Source organism: Palaemon carinicauda, chromosome 39, assembly GCF_036898095.1.
Source record: "Palaemon carinicauda isolate YSFRI2023 chromosome 39, ASM3689809v2, whole genome shotgun sequence".
In the NCBI taxonomy this organism is placed as follows: Eukaryota; Metazoa; Arthropoda; class Malacostraca; order Decapoda; family Palaemonidae; genus Palaemon; species Palaemon carinicauda.
In genome coordinates, this window is record NC_090763.1 from 67,043,912 (window position 1) to 67,058,911 (window position 15,000).

General features: G+C 35.8%; 1 protein-coding gene across 6 annotated transcripts in view; it reads right to left on the minus strand.

The window, feature by feature from the left end:
• Positions 1-15,000, minus strand: part of LOC137630892 (cyclin-dependent kinase-like 4) — a 253,073-nt gene that overhangs the window by 17,695 nt on the left and 220,378 nt on the right. For all 6 annotated transcript variants that reach the window (XM_068362423.1, XM_068362422.1, XM_068362427.1 and 3 more), the window contains one exon: positions 1,484-1,676. In XM_068362423.1, the coding sequence (XP_068218524.1) occupies positions 1,484-1,676 (193 nt within the window). The remainder of the gene's footprint in view (positions 1-1,483; positions 1,677-15,000) is intronic.

A 15,000-nucleotide genomic window follows, 5' to 3' on the forward strand; every position in this document is an offset into this window, starting at 1 on the left:
TATCTATTCAAATGATTTTTATTCTCATTAACTATAAGCTAGGACCAAGGAGGGCCAGGCAATGGCTCCTGATGACTCAGCAGATAGACCTGTAGGCTCCCCCAAATCCGCCATCCTTAGCTTACAAGGATGGTTGGGTTGCAGCGACCAAAGAAACTAAAGAGTTTGAGCGGGACTTGCACCCCAGTCTGGCCTCCACCAGTCAGGGACGTTACCACATCAGCCACCAAAAATTAAGCCATATGGCCCGGCGCTAGCGCACGGGAGGTCCTCATTGCAAATTATTAGATTATTTTAAGCAATAAATAAAAGGTATTTCATCTTGAAGTGATTAGGATGGGTACTACAACATATCAGAGGAAGTCTGTTATGAGATGAATGGTTGTGTGTGCAAGCATTTCTGTTGAATTAGATAAATCCAGCTTTATGTTAGCGCGGACTCTTGTTTGTAAAAGAGAAGCCCATTGAATTGGAGGCAGCTTCAGTTAACTTCAAGATATAAATTAAGAACACAAATAATCGCTCTGGTTTATATGTAGTTATAAATGTGATTATTTTTAACATATTTACTTCCTGCTTCTACACATGCCACAACAGTTTGCTTGCTCGCTTAGATAAATTGCACAATTCAAATTTTTATAGAGGTATTTAATATGTCTATCATTATCATTATTTATTACCATTTATTGTTGTTGTTGTTGTTATTGTTGTTGTTGTTGTTGTTGTTGTTTTATAAATAACACACACAGCCCACATTTAACGAGTTGTTGTTGTTGTTGTTGTTGTTGTTGATGTTCTTGGTGGTGGTGGTGGTGGTAGTGTTGTTACTACTAGTGCTTTTTTATAACTAACACACAGCCCACATTTAACGAAGCTTTCAGTTTCGTCACGAAATATATCAATCTGGTTTACGTGACAAAAACATGTTCATTGTCTAACTGAGCATTGATGTCTGACCTACCGTGACACGCAATGAGGTCACGAGCGAACTTTTAAAATAATCCCGAGATTAGTCATTAACATTCTTATTAGTTTTCTACATCAATTACGTCGACCTTGGAGTATTGTAATATTTAGGAAATATAATACGTAATATATTAAAAACTAGTAATGTGACAGATTTGATAAAAATAGAGAGGGTTCTTACTTCGTAAATAAAGACATTATGTGAGAGAGAGAGAGAAGAGAGAGAGAGAGGAGAGAGAGAGAGAGAGAGAGAGAGAGAGAGAGAGAGAGCAACCTTCAGCATGCGTATCTCCCCAAGGGTGATCTTGGAGAGAGAGAGAGAGAGAGAGAGAGAGAGAGAGAGAGGAGAGAGAGAGAGAGAGAGAGAGAGAGGAGAGAGAGAGAGAGAGACCAACCTTCAGCATGCGTATCTCCCCTAGGGCGATCTTCTTGGAGAGAGAGAGAGAGATAGAGACAGAGAGAGAGAGAGAGAGAGAGAGAGAGAGAGAGAGAGAGAGAGAGAGAGAGAGAGACCAACCTTCAGCATGCGTATCTCCCTAAGGGCGATCTTCTTGATGAGAGGGTCATCCTCGGATTCGACGAATTTCTTGATGGCCACCAGTTGACCCGTCTCCCGGTTCCGGCACTTGTACACCACCCCATAGGAGCCCTCGCCGATTTTACTCAGTTTCTCGTACTTCTCCATCAATCGCGAAGAAATACGGGAACGTCTGAAAGAGAGAGAAAGAGAAAAACGTTCGTTAGTTGCTGGTTGTTAACAAAACGTTCGTAAAGCATGAGAGGGAATAAAATTTTGTCAGCTGTCTGTAAGAAAGGAAACGTTCGTAGCGTTAGGAAACAAATTTTTGCCAATTGTCTGTTAGAAATGAAACGTTCGTACCGTAAGGAAACAAACTTTTGCCAATTATCTGTTGGAAATGAAACATTCGTACCGTAAGGAAACAAACTTTTGCCAATTGTCTGTTAGAAATGAAACGTTCGTACCGTAAGGAAACAAACTTTTGCCAATTGTCTGTTAGAAATGAAACGTTCGTACCGTAAGGAAACAAATTTTTGCCAATTGTCTGTTAGAAATGAAACGTTCGTACCGTAAGGAAACAAACTTTTGCCAATTGTCTGTTAGAAATGAAACGTTCGTAGCGTTAGGAAACAAACTTTTGCCAATTGTCTGTTAGAAAGGAAAAGTTCGTAGCGTTAGGAAACAAACTTTTGCCAATTATCTGTTGGAAATGAAACATTCGTACCGTAAGGAAACAAACTTTTGCCAGATGTCTGTTAGAAAGGAAACGTTCGTAGCGTTAGGAAACAAACTTTTGCCAGTTGGCTGTAAGAAACAAAACGTTCGTAACGCATGTAAGAAAGAAAACGTTCGTCAGTTGTCTGTTGAAAACTAAACCTTCAAAATGTCTGTGGGGAGAAAAAACGTTTGGCAGTTGATAGAAAACCGAACGTTCTTATGTAAATGTTTGTTTATATTTAGAAGTGGAAACGTTCTTTAATTGTCTGTTGAAAACGGGACGTGCGTAAGTGAATGGATACCTTTTAAAAACGTTTGCCAATTGCCTTTAGGAAACGGCACGTTCTCAAGTAGTTATGATATCTTTTGAACTGAAAGAAATGACCAGATGTCTTTACAAAGGAATGTGTTTAATCGAGGCATTGCGCTGTTTTCCGGAAATCTCTTAAAAATAATTTTCATCACCATATTATATAGATAAAAACATTGGCTATGAAAATAATTCCAAGTATTTACTAATACCATAAACGGGAATTAAAGGTAGTGTCAAAGCAAGATTATAGCACTAAATAGATTCTAAAAGTACCAAAACGCTAAATTACATAATGATGAAATCAAAACGAAAAGTACCAAAACACTAAATTACATAATGATGAAATCAAAACGAAAAGTACCAAAACACTAAATTACATAATGATGAAATCAAAACGAAAAGTACCAAAACACTAAATTACATAATGATGAAATCAAGACGAATTCATGTGATAAAGAAATATAATTACTAAAAAAAATTTACAACGTCTAATCTCTTTGTGTTTCCTTAACCTCTACCAATATGAAAATATCTAAAATAAGTCCCGACTTCTGACACTAAAGAAATATTTTCTTTAAGACTAGAATTTCTTCCCCCGTTCGTGATAAAAATTTTCCAAGTTATTTTTTATTAGAATTAATTGAAGTTTGGCCAAATTCTGGCATCCAATTAATCAAGAATCAGAATAGGTTTTTATAGAATTATAACCGACAATTTAACAAGCAGTAAATTAAAGGAAAACATATTGAAAAAATTAAGCCTATAAATACTTAAACAGTTAAAACACGCATTTGGCCTATTCCTAAAACCCCCTGTTATTTTCAAATATTTTCTCTCCAAGATTTCCGAAAAGAAAACACCTGAATTTATAACAAGATTTAAAGGTTGGTGTGTTTTGTTTGTAGATGGAGAATCGGTCCATCCAATCATCATTTTAAAACCAAATAGCAAATAATCCTGAAACCAAAAAGTGATGAAATCCCATCAAATCTGAAACAGATGAGCCTCAAGTCGAAGAAAGAAATGATCTCCGTGGAAGAGATAAAAACTAAAAAAATCTGAAAATGGCTCCTGCCGAAGACCCGCGCGGAATCCCGCAAGAAACTCCGGAAAGGATTCCTTAATCCTACGATAGATCAGGGCATTTTGGGGGTATTATCCCTGACTTATTAGTCCTCATCATGGCGGTATAAAGGGAGCCGCTTCTAAAGGAAGTAAAATAAGTCATGTCCCGGAGAAATTAGATAAGAAAGGTCAAAAGGTCAAACGTTGTGTGGATGATTAGAGGTTAATTCGTGTTGGAAGGGAGAGTTTCAAACGGATCCCCAACTCAACGAGGGACATTCTGCAAACTATAAACGGTGAAGTCTTTAGGTTAATGAATATCGTGACTTTGAATTTACAATAAATATTGTGTGTCTGTTTATTTAAGTAATATGTTTTCACCGATACCCTGTGTTCCTAAATAAATATGACTTCAGAAGAAAGCAAAATGTGTGTACAGACATATATATATATATATATATATATATATATATATATATATATATATATATATATACATATATATATATATATACATATATATATATATATATATATATATATACACACACACACACATATATATATATATATACACATATATATATATATATATACATATATATATATATATATATATATATATGTATATATATATACATATATATACATAAAAATTATATATATAATCCTTTTCTGAGTTGGGATACCTTAATGTGGTGAAAGAGTTTGCGTATCGCCATAATCAGCAAAGCTGTATTAGTCAGAGCCACCGATAATAGGTTGGTTTGCTGTGACCGATCAAACGAAAATCTCACACCTTCACCAATCTGCACTAGCCAGCGTGGTGATGAAAACCGCCCAAAGCCCAGACGGGAATTGACAAGTCTGAGGCCTTTATCCTAGACTGGGCTAGAAACGACTGTATTGGTTGTTGTTGTTGATGATGTGTTGTTGTTGTTGTTTGCGTGAGTGAGCGCATTATTTAGACATTCCTTGTTAAATTTTTCGTAACATTCCATCAATTAAGTTGCTTCACAGCCATTGTAGTTTATAATTCTCTTGTCTCAGACTTTATTTTACACCAAAGCCCTCCCTAGAGAGAGAAAAAAAAAACAGCTTTCTACATAAAAAAAAAATGTATATTGCTCCCAATAACGTAATCTTATATATAATACATTCTCAACATCCAAACGTTACCTAGCATTTAGAAGTGTTGCGAAGGGGATGGAGACCTAGAGCAAATTATTGCTATATAGATGGCATGGAGAGGTACTGCAAAAGATGAGAATCAATATCTTTCAGGGGCAAGAGTACACACGATACAGGTGGGGTGGGGTGGGGTGGGGTGGGGGGGGGGGTCGACCAGCCCAGAATAGAAAGGGGGGGGGGGGGGCAGGCGTGTTGTTTATTAGTATTCTGTTTATAAAACATACACATACACAGACTCTGGATTTCAAAGTTCCAAATTCCAGACTCTGAATATCAAAATTTATAATCCACTATGAACGAAGGATACTGGATTTCTGAATTCTAGATATACCATAAAGGAATGTTTAAGGATTCCAGACTTAAAAATTTATCATATTTACTTGATTCTGGATTTAATAATCCCGAATCCATATTGATGCGTATTATAGGATTTCAGAATTCCATGTAAAAAAACTGACGCTGGAGATCAAATCTGTGATTTTGGAGGTCAAATCTGTGACACTGAGGTCAAACCTAAGACGTTAAAACTTTGAACTGTGACGTTGAAGGTCAAATCTGTGACGTTCATTGTCAAATCTGTGACCTTGAAGGTCAAACCCCAACGCTGGAAGGCAAATCTATGACGCTGTTTCACGTTGAAGGTCAAATCTGTGACGGTCAATGTCGAATCTGTGACCTTGAAGGTCAAACCCCAACGCTGGAAGGCAAATCTATTACGCTGAAGGTCAAAACATTGATGCTAGAGATCAAATCTGTGACACAAAGTTAAAACTCCGACGCTGGAGGTTAAATCTGTGACGCTAAATGTCAAAACACTGACACTGGAGGTCAAATCTGTGACGCTGAAGGTAAAAAATCTGTGACGCTAAAGGTCAAAACACTGACGCTGGAGGTCATAACACTGATACTAGAGGTCAAATCTGTGATGCTTCAGATCAAAATGTTGATGCGGGAGATCAAAACTCCAGACCTAAAATGGAAACGTTTATAATTTAAGAATTACATTTCTAATTTGAAACCTGATTTATAGAAAAAAAAACATCTAAAACCTGATTTCTGGATTAAAAAAAAAATTGAAACCTGATTTCTGGATTAAAAAAATTTGAAACCTGATATCTGGATTTAAAAAAAATATGGAACCAGATTTCTGGATTTAAAAACATTTGAAACCTGATTTCTGGATTAAAACATTTAAAAACTGGTTTCTGGACAAAAAACATTCAAAACCTGATTTCTGAATAAAAAAAAAATTTGAAATCTGATTTCTGGGTTAAAAAAAAATTGAAACCAGATTTCTGGATTTAAAAACATTTGAAACCTGATTTCTGGATTAAAACATTTAATACCTGATTTCTGGATAAAAAAAACCCATTTAAAACCTGATTTCTGGATAAAAAATATTTGAAACCTGATTTTTGGATTTAAAAAAAACTTAATTGAATACCTACATTTGCAACAATCCACAATCTCACTGAGCCACAGGTAGCATTGCAGAAACTATATCAAATAATCAATGAAACAGATCATTAAGACCACACAAATCAATGCATGATTAAGAGACCTCCAGGAACCAAAAGAAGAAGAAGAAGAAGAAGAAGAAGAAGAAGAAGAATTAGGCCATGAACAAGGAGCCCCCGACTGCGTGTTTGTGAAATTAAAAGATGAAGGCAAAAGAAAACATCGGGAAAACCATAAGCTGCATCTCGTGTTTAGACGAACGGAAGGGATTATTCATACTTCAGTCTGTAATAAGAGACCTCCACACGCAAGGCTAGTTTCTTGCTTGACCCTCCTCCTTCTCCTCTACACCAACGTCTCTTCTCTCTCTCTCTCTCTCTCTCTCTCTCTCTCTCTCTCTCTTTCGTATCATGTGAATCTTACTCTTGTCCTTTTACATCATTTGAACCCCGCTCTCTCTCTCTCTCTCTCTCTCTCTCTCTCTCTCTCTCTCTCTCCTCTCTCTCTCTCTCTCTCTCTCTCTCTCTCTCTCTCTCTTCCTTTTCTCACTAGTCTTTTGTATTATTTAAATATTTCTCTCCCTCTTGTCCTTTTTTATCATTTGAACCTCTCTCTTTTATCTATCTACCTTACGCATTGTATCATTGAAATTCTCTCTCTCTCTAAGGCCACCAAACTAGTTCCATCACTAAGGTAATTTGGATATAGACGGAGAATGAAACGTTTTGAACTTCTTTGATCTACGAAATCGACGAATAAGGGGACAATTAATAGAGACATTCAAAATTCTTAAAGGAATAGCAAATGTAGATTACAACAATCTATTCACGCTTAACACGAATCAGTCCAGAGGTAAAGGATATGAACTGGAATTGAAAAGATAAAACACCACTCATTGTGGTATTTTTTTCTTACATACAAAATAAAAAAAAATACATGGAACAGACTTCCAGCGGATGTAGTAAACAGTAACACGATAAACGAGTTAAATAAAAATTTAGACAAGATCATAAAAACTCTCTAAATCAAATGGCTCTTCCCAAGAGCAAATGGAGTCTCCCCGGATGGACTAAAAAGTCTTTGAGACATCCAAACTCCTTGTAACACTCTCTCTCTCTCTCTCTCTCTCTCTCTCTCTCTCTCTCTCTCTCTCAAGAATAAATTAAACAAGATCATAAAAGTCTTTAAATGTTTAAACTAAATAGCTCTACCCAAGAGCAAATGGAGTCTCCGAGGATGGACTAAAAAGTCTCTGAGACATCCAAAATCCTTGTAACGCCTTATAAATCGTCATTTGAATCTTTAGAATTTAGCTATAATTTCATCACTCATCTCTACAATTCATCATAAAATCTGTAGAGTTCCAACATCTTTATCCGCGTTTCAAATTTCTCACTGGAATAAAATATTCATTTTATCTAATCCATTTCAACCAAAAAATTATCCATTTTTTAAACAATAAAACGTTCTTATATAAGAATATTCATTGTTTACATTCTATTTTTCTAAGCATGACTGAGAAATCGCATGCAATTCGATAATGTTTACATAATATTCAAAACAAAGTTGCGTGTGTATAACTTATACATATTTTTTCTCCAACGGAAAACTAATGTATATCTGCACGAAGCCGATTTTCCATTCCTGGAAAACTTTAAGGAATGTTAACGAAGTCACGAAATAAAAAATGATAACGAATAATCAAAATGATAACGGGAACTACTATAATAATGACAACGGATTAACAAAATAAATGATAACGGAGATACGAAATAAAGGATAACAAATTATCACAATAAAAAATAACAAATAATACGAAATAAAGAATGCTAACGAATAATCAAAACAAAGAATGATAACGGAGTTACGAAAAATGAAGGATAACAAATTATCAAAATAAAAAAATAACGAAGTTACGAAATCTATTATGATAACGAATTATCAAAATAAAGAATAACGGAGCTGTGATATAAAGGATAATAAAGTTATTATTATTATTATTATTATTATTATTATTATTATTATTATTATTATTATTATTATTATTACTAGCTAAGCTACAACCCTAGTTGAAAAAGCAAGATGCTATAAGCCCAAGGGCTCCAACAGGAAAAAATAGCCCAATGAGGAAAGGAAATAAGGAAATAATTAACGATGTAAAAAGTAATGAACAATCAAAATAAAATATTTTAAAAACATTAGCAACATTACAACAGATATTTCATATATAAACTATGAAAAGACTTATGTCAGCCTGTTTAACATAAAAATATTTGCTGAAAGTTTGATCTTTTGAAGTACAATCAATTCAACTACCCGATTAGGAAGATCATTCCATAACTTGGTCACAACTGGAATAAAACTTCTAGAATATTGTGTAGTATTGAGCCTCATGATGGAGAAGGTCTGACTATTAGAATGAACTGCCTGTCTAGTATTACGAACGGGATGGAGCTGTCCGGGAAGATCTGAATGTAAAGGATGGTCAGATTTATGAAAAAATCTTATGCAACATGCATAATGAACTAATTGAACGACGGTGCCACAGATTAATATCTAGATCAGGAAGAAGAAATTTAATAGACCGTTAGTTTCTGTCCAACAAATAAAGATGAGAATCAGCAGCTGAACACCAGACAGGAGAACAATACTCAAAACAAGGTAGAATGAAAGAATTAAAATACTTCTTCAGAATAGATTGATCACCGAAAATCTTAAAAGATTTTCTCAATAAGCCAATTTTTTGTGCAATTGAAGAAGACACAGACCTAATGTGTTTCTCAAAAGTAAATTTGCTGTCGAGAATCACACCTAAAATTTTAAAAGAGTCATACAAATTTAAAGAAACATTATCAATACTGAGATCCGGATGTTGAGGAGCCACCGTCCTCGACCTACTTACAATCATACTTTGAGTTCCTGTCCAACAAATTACGATGAGGATCAGCAGCTGAAGACCAGACACGAGAACAATATTCAAAACAAGATACAATGAAAAAGTTAAAACACCTTTTCAGTTAAGAAATAAAGAATAATAACGAATTATAAAAAAAAAAAAAAAAAAAAAAAAAAAAACTACGCAAAGCCGATGCATGAAAGTGTGAAGCAGTCCCCCATGGCAACAACACTACCAAGAAAGGAAGGGAAGGAAAAGACGCCATTATTATTATCATTATTATTATTATTATTATTATTATTACTTGCTAAGCTACAAAGCTAGTTGGAAAAGCAGGATGCTATATGGGCTCCAACATAGCCCAGTGAGGAACAGAAACAGGAAAAACAAAACATTTTAAGAAGAGCAACAACACTAAAATAAATATCTCCTGTATAAACTATAAAAACTTAAAAAAAAGAGGAAAATAAATAAGATAGAATAGTGTGCCTGAGTGTACCCTCAAGCAGTGGAAGACCATGGTACAGAGGCTATGGCGCTACATAAGATTAGAGAACAATGGTTTCGTTTTAGAGTGTCCTTCTCCTAGAAGAGCTGCTTACCATAGATAATGAGTCTCTTCTACCCTTACAAAGAGGAAAGTGGCCACTGAACAGTTACAATGCAGTAGTTAACCCCTTGGATAAAGAAGAATTGTTTAGTCATCTTAGTGTGTCAGGCGCATGAGGACAGGACAATCTGTAAAGAATAGGCCAGACTATTCGGTGTATGTGTGTGCAGGCAAAGGTAAAATGAACCGTCACCAGAGAGAAGGATCCGATGTAGTACTGTCTGGCCAGTCAAAAGACCCTAAAACTCTCTAGAGGTAGTATCTCAACGGGTGGTTGGTGCCATAAGAAATAACAAAAACACCGAGTGTCATAATTCAATTCTAAATTGGAAGCCATCACAGGCTAGTGATCGATTTCTACCTTCCGTTCGCATGTGGGTGAATTGTTTGATCCACAGACAATCTGGAGCACCGGCGAGTATTGGAATGACCTGCACACCCACACCTATAGATATATAAACACCCACGCCTACATACGCATGCGTAAACGCATCCAAATATGTTTGCGTAAATGTGTTTAAATGATATCATTCGGTCATACGTTTTCACCCTACTCTGAAATGAAATATAGTAATCAATTTTTCAATATATCAGATTTATTTAAATCAGCCTTTTACCTTGCTTGAGGGTACACTTGGGCACACTATTCTATCTTATATCCCTTCTTGTTTTTTTGAAGTTTTCATAGTTTATATATGAAAGATTTATTTCAATGTTGTTACAGCTTTTCTAGATATTTTAATTGTTTAGTACTTATCTGGTAGTTTATTTATTTACTCATTTCCTTTCCTCACTAGGCTATTTTTCCTTGTTGGAGCCCTTGGGCTTATAGCAACTAGGGTCGTAGCATAGCTAGTAATAATATATATATATATATATATATATATATACATAAATATACCAACGCAAATAATGACAACATTATCATCACCACAACGAATACTATGACGTCGTGACGCCAGTTGGATAAACCAATATATCAATCCATAAGAAGTAAAATACAAATATAAGAGGCACTTAAAAACATGCACTTCACGACCTCGTATTTCTATCCACCAGAATTAGTAGATAAAGAGGAAACATAACATCGTGTAATGATAACTGGGGTTCCAAATTTAAGCATGGGAACCTCCCCCTGCCGGCCAACACTCCCTTCCCCCGGAAAAAAAGGTTCCTTCACCCAAAAAGTTGCATTCTTATCTGTCCCAAAACCTTATTACTTGTTGCCAAGCAAGAGGTAGCGAGTTTGGCTGAAGTGAAACTTAGAAAGAAAGAAAGAAAAAACTGCCCCCCCCCCACCAAAGGGGTTCCTTCACTTGAAACGTTACATTTTTTGTCTGTCCTGAAAACCTTTTACTTGTTGTCAACCAAGAGATAACGACTTTGGCTGAAGTGAATTTTTGTCCAAAAAAAAAAAAAAAAAAAAAAAAAAATCTTCCATTTCAATTTCCATTTCTGATTATTATTTACTCAAAGGTGTTTATCTTCAAATCAAATTCTAATATTGTTGATATAATAATTTCTAATATTCTAATACGGATAATGTAATGGCTTTTTCACAATTGCAATTTTATGAAATTTGATATTACCAGCTATTTTAGGTGTCTGAGTTTAAGATTTCAACTCGCTTTAATTTAATATGCATTTTGGTCTTATAAAGTTGCTATAGATTACATTTATGGATTTGGGCTTGTCAGACCGGTGCTGGGACTGGGGAGGCCATTCCCAGCTGTAATTGAGAGAGAATTAAACAGATGTCCAATGAATTTCGGAGTTAAGATATTGGACAACAGGATGGAAGAATGGAATTAGGAATGGAAGTAAACTGGAGGGCTAAAAAGTGGGTGCAGCTAGGAGCTAGGCCTGAATGGTTAAAGGGGGTGCAGTTACAGGGCTACGGGTAAAAAGTGGATGCAACTAATAGCAAGGGCTGAAGGGTTAAAGGGGGTGGGGGTGGGGGGGTGCAGTTACAGGGCTAAAGGTAAAAAGTGGATGCAACTAATAGCAAGGGCTGAAGGGTTAAAGGGGGTGGGGGGTGGGGGGGTGCAGTTACAGGGCTAAAGGTAAAAAGTGGATGCAACTAATAGCAAGGGCTGAAGGGTTAAAGGGGGTGGGGGTGGGGGGGTGCAGTTACAGGGCTAAAGGTAAAAAGTGGATGCAACTAATAGCAAGGGCTGAAGGGTTAAAGGGGGTGGGGGTGGGGGGTGCAGTTACAGGGCTAAAGGTAAAAAGTGGATGCAGCTAAAGGACAAAGGGTAAAAAGTGGGTGCAGCTATGAGACTGAGTTAAAAGTGGGTACAGCTAGGGGACCAAGCGTAAACAGTGGGTGCAACTATGGACCGAAGGGTAAAAAGTGGGTGTAGCTAGGGGCCCAAGGGTAAAAAGTGGGTGCAGCTAGGGGCCGAAGGGTAAAAAGTGGGTGCAGCTATGGGCCGAAGGGTAAAAAGTGGTTGCAGCTAGAGGCCCAATGGACGTGCAACTTATGTAATGCTTATAGACAGCACTAATTCACCCTAAGGACATTCAATAAAAGCTTTTAATGTAATCTCTTACGAAAATCTAAAATAAATCGTAAGACCCCAGTAACCCCAAAAGACTGGATAATAATCCATACTTTCCTTAGTAATCTCAGTAAAAGATAAGACACGAGTTCTTGTCTACCCAGGCCATCCCCTTGAAAAATCGGCAATAAATTGACAATTCCCCCTCGAATACTAAGAAAAGACTTGAATTGAATTTCTACCACCTACCGATATAACAACCTCCTCCTGGACATTTTAAAAAGATAAGAAATGGACCCACGATTTCTCCCCCAATGGTAGAAAACTAGAGATAACTAAAAACAAGGTCTTCACCCCATCGGGGAGTCTTAATAGTTCAGTGCCTCACACTGTTATTCACAGCAGATGATTGGATTAAACCAGTACCGTTTCCAGGTAGGGTGGGGTGCATTAGTTGGAGTAACAGTTTATATTGATGTGTCAAAAGGATGGCCTTTACCGCAAGAAGAGCGGTAGGGACAGAAGGTCAAAGGTTAAACTCACATCGATTCGAATTAGATGAACCTGCCGCTTCTTCGCCAGCAGAGGATGAGAGGGAGGTTGGATAAACAGACAGACATACAGAGGGAAAGAATTATCCAATATGGAGATGAAGACAGAAAAGATGATACATAAAAATTAAGAAAGAGTAATGGTAGTGTATGAAGACGATTTAAAAATGAGAGATGAACTTAGATCCATACTTTTGTTTAAAAAATGTTTCATAAATCTCCTGTGAGGAGATGTTTGTTACAGACTAAAGGTGGCAATGCACTTTTTCCTTATTCAATTCCTTAAATAATATTGAATGTCACTGCTTCAAAAAAAAAAAAAAAAAAAAAAAAAAAAAAAAAAAAAACCAATTTAGAATACTTAGTTCTAATGAAACTCCCAACTATCATGTTACGCTATTTGATATAATCTTAATCAAGATTGTTCTTTACAAAAATAACAAGAAGAATAAACATATATATAGATAAAGCATTAATAAATAACTGTTCTGTTTTATTCAAAGACAAATCAGGCTTGAAATACGTCTATTTCTTTCTACTCCATTAAAGAATAAGCAATAAAATAAGAAATATGAAATACAATTGATAAAATCTCTGCACCGTTTAGAATTCGCAAAATCACCCATAATATTTAGCACAAAAGAATTTAAACCATAAAAACAATTTTCTTTCTAAAATTGCGTGATGTTTTAAAACCCTAAGATTTTATTCTATACCTTGGAAGCCGGAATGTTCATGTGATTCTGGTTTGTTGTACATGGACGCATGTTCATTATAAATAATAACAACAACAACAACAACAACAACAACAACAATAATAATAATAATAATAATAATCTAACCTATATAATAAAGAACAGGTATTTCTATCTCTCTCCCTCTCTCACTCCACAAGGCACTAGAAGAATTGGAAGACCCAGGCCTACATGGCTAAGGACTATGAAGCGCGAAGTAGGAGATGATGAATGGAGAGGTATTGAATTAAAAGCTCAAGACAGAGAGGACTGGCGAAATCTAACCGAGGCCCTTTGCGTCAATAGGCGTAGGAGGAGATGATGATAATCTATATATATATATATATATATATATATATATCTTTCTGGTCACGCTCAGTGGCAAGACGTATAACTACTTGGTCTCATTATTCATGAAAAAGCTCTGTTCACCTTTTGGTCGGACGTTACATTTACTTTGTGTGAAAGCTATACTCCCTACCGATGTGATAGCTGCATTAACTATACGCATGGAAGCTCTATTCACTAATAACGTGGAAGATATAATTATTATTCGCGTGGTCGTTCCTTTTATCAAAGGGGTTCTTTCCCCTCTCTTTACTTTATATATAATATTGGGCCATTTTTTCTCCTCTTCTCTCCTTTGTCTCCTACATCTGGCAACCCCCCCCCCCCCCCCCCCCCGTAAACCCACCGTGATTGCGTATCCCCTCTGAGAAGGATTCGACTCGCATGTTGCCATATAGCGATCATGCTGGCTCCATCAAAGTCATACTGGCATCATCAAGGTCATACGGCCCTGATCAAGGTCATGCTAGCTTCATCAAGGTTGCTGAGGCCTGATTATGTCAGTGCTAGGAATCAGCAGAGGTCAATATCACAATTGGTCATGTATTTTCCCGAATTACATAAGCTTCTTTTCTTCGTTTCCTATTTCAATGAATTATTGAAGTTTTCGCCATCTTATTTATTCTTTCAAAATGGCCAAGAGTACTTTTAAAATACTATTTCACATTATGGAAATTCTTCGTAACCTTTATTTGATCTATACTGAAGTTCTAATTAAACAAATATATTGGTTTAATGATAAATACTTGAGAAATATATGGAGAGGACCAAATCTATACAACGATGAATTATAATAAACACTGTAGCCATGTCAACACAACACCATATGTAAAACTTGTCAAATATGAATTTTACAGTACTTTACCATCGCTTCATTTTTCGAAGTGATATAAGAAAGATGGGTGAAAGAAGAATGAGGGAAGATAGCTAGCTAAACATGACAGGGAATAGTTTTGAAAGTTGATATATATATATATATATATATATACATATATATATATATATACATATATATATATATATACATATATATATATAAATACATATATATATATTCAAATAAGCCATATATATTTTGATATATTAATGTCTGGATTCTCTTAACGACCTCGGGATCAGAGCCCCAGGCG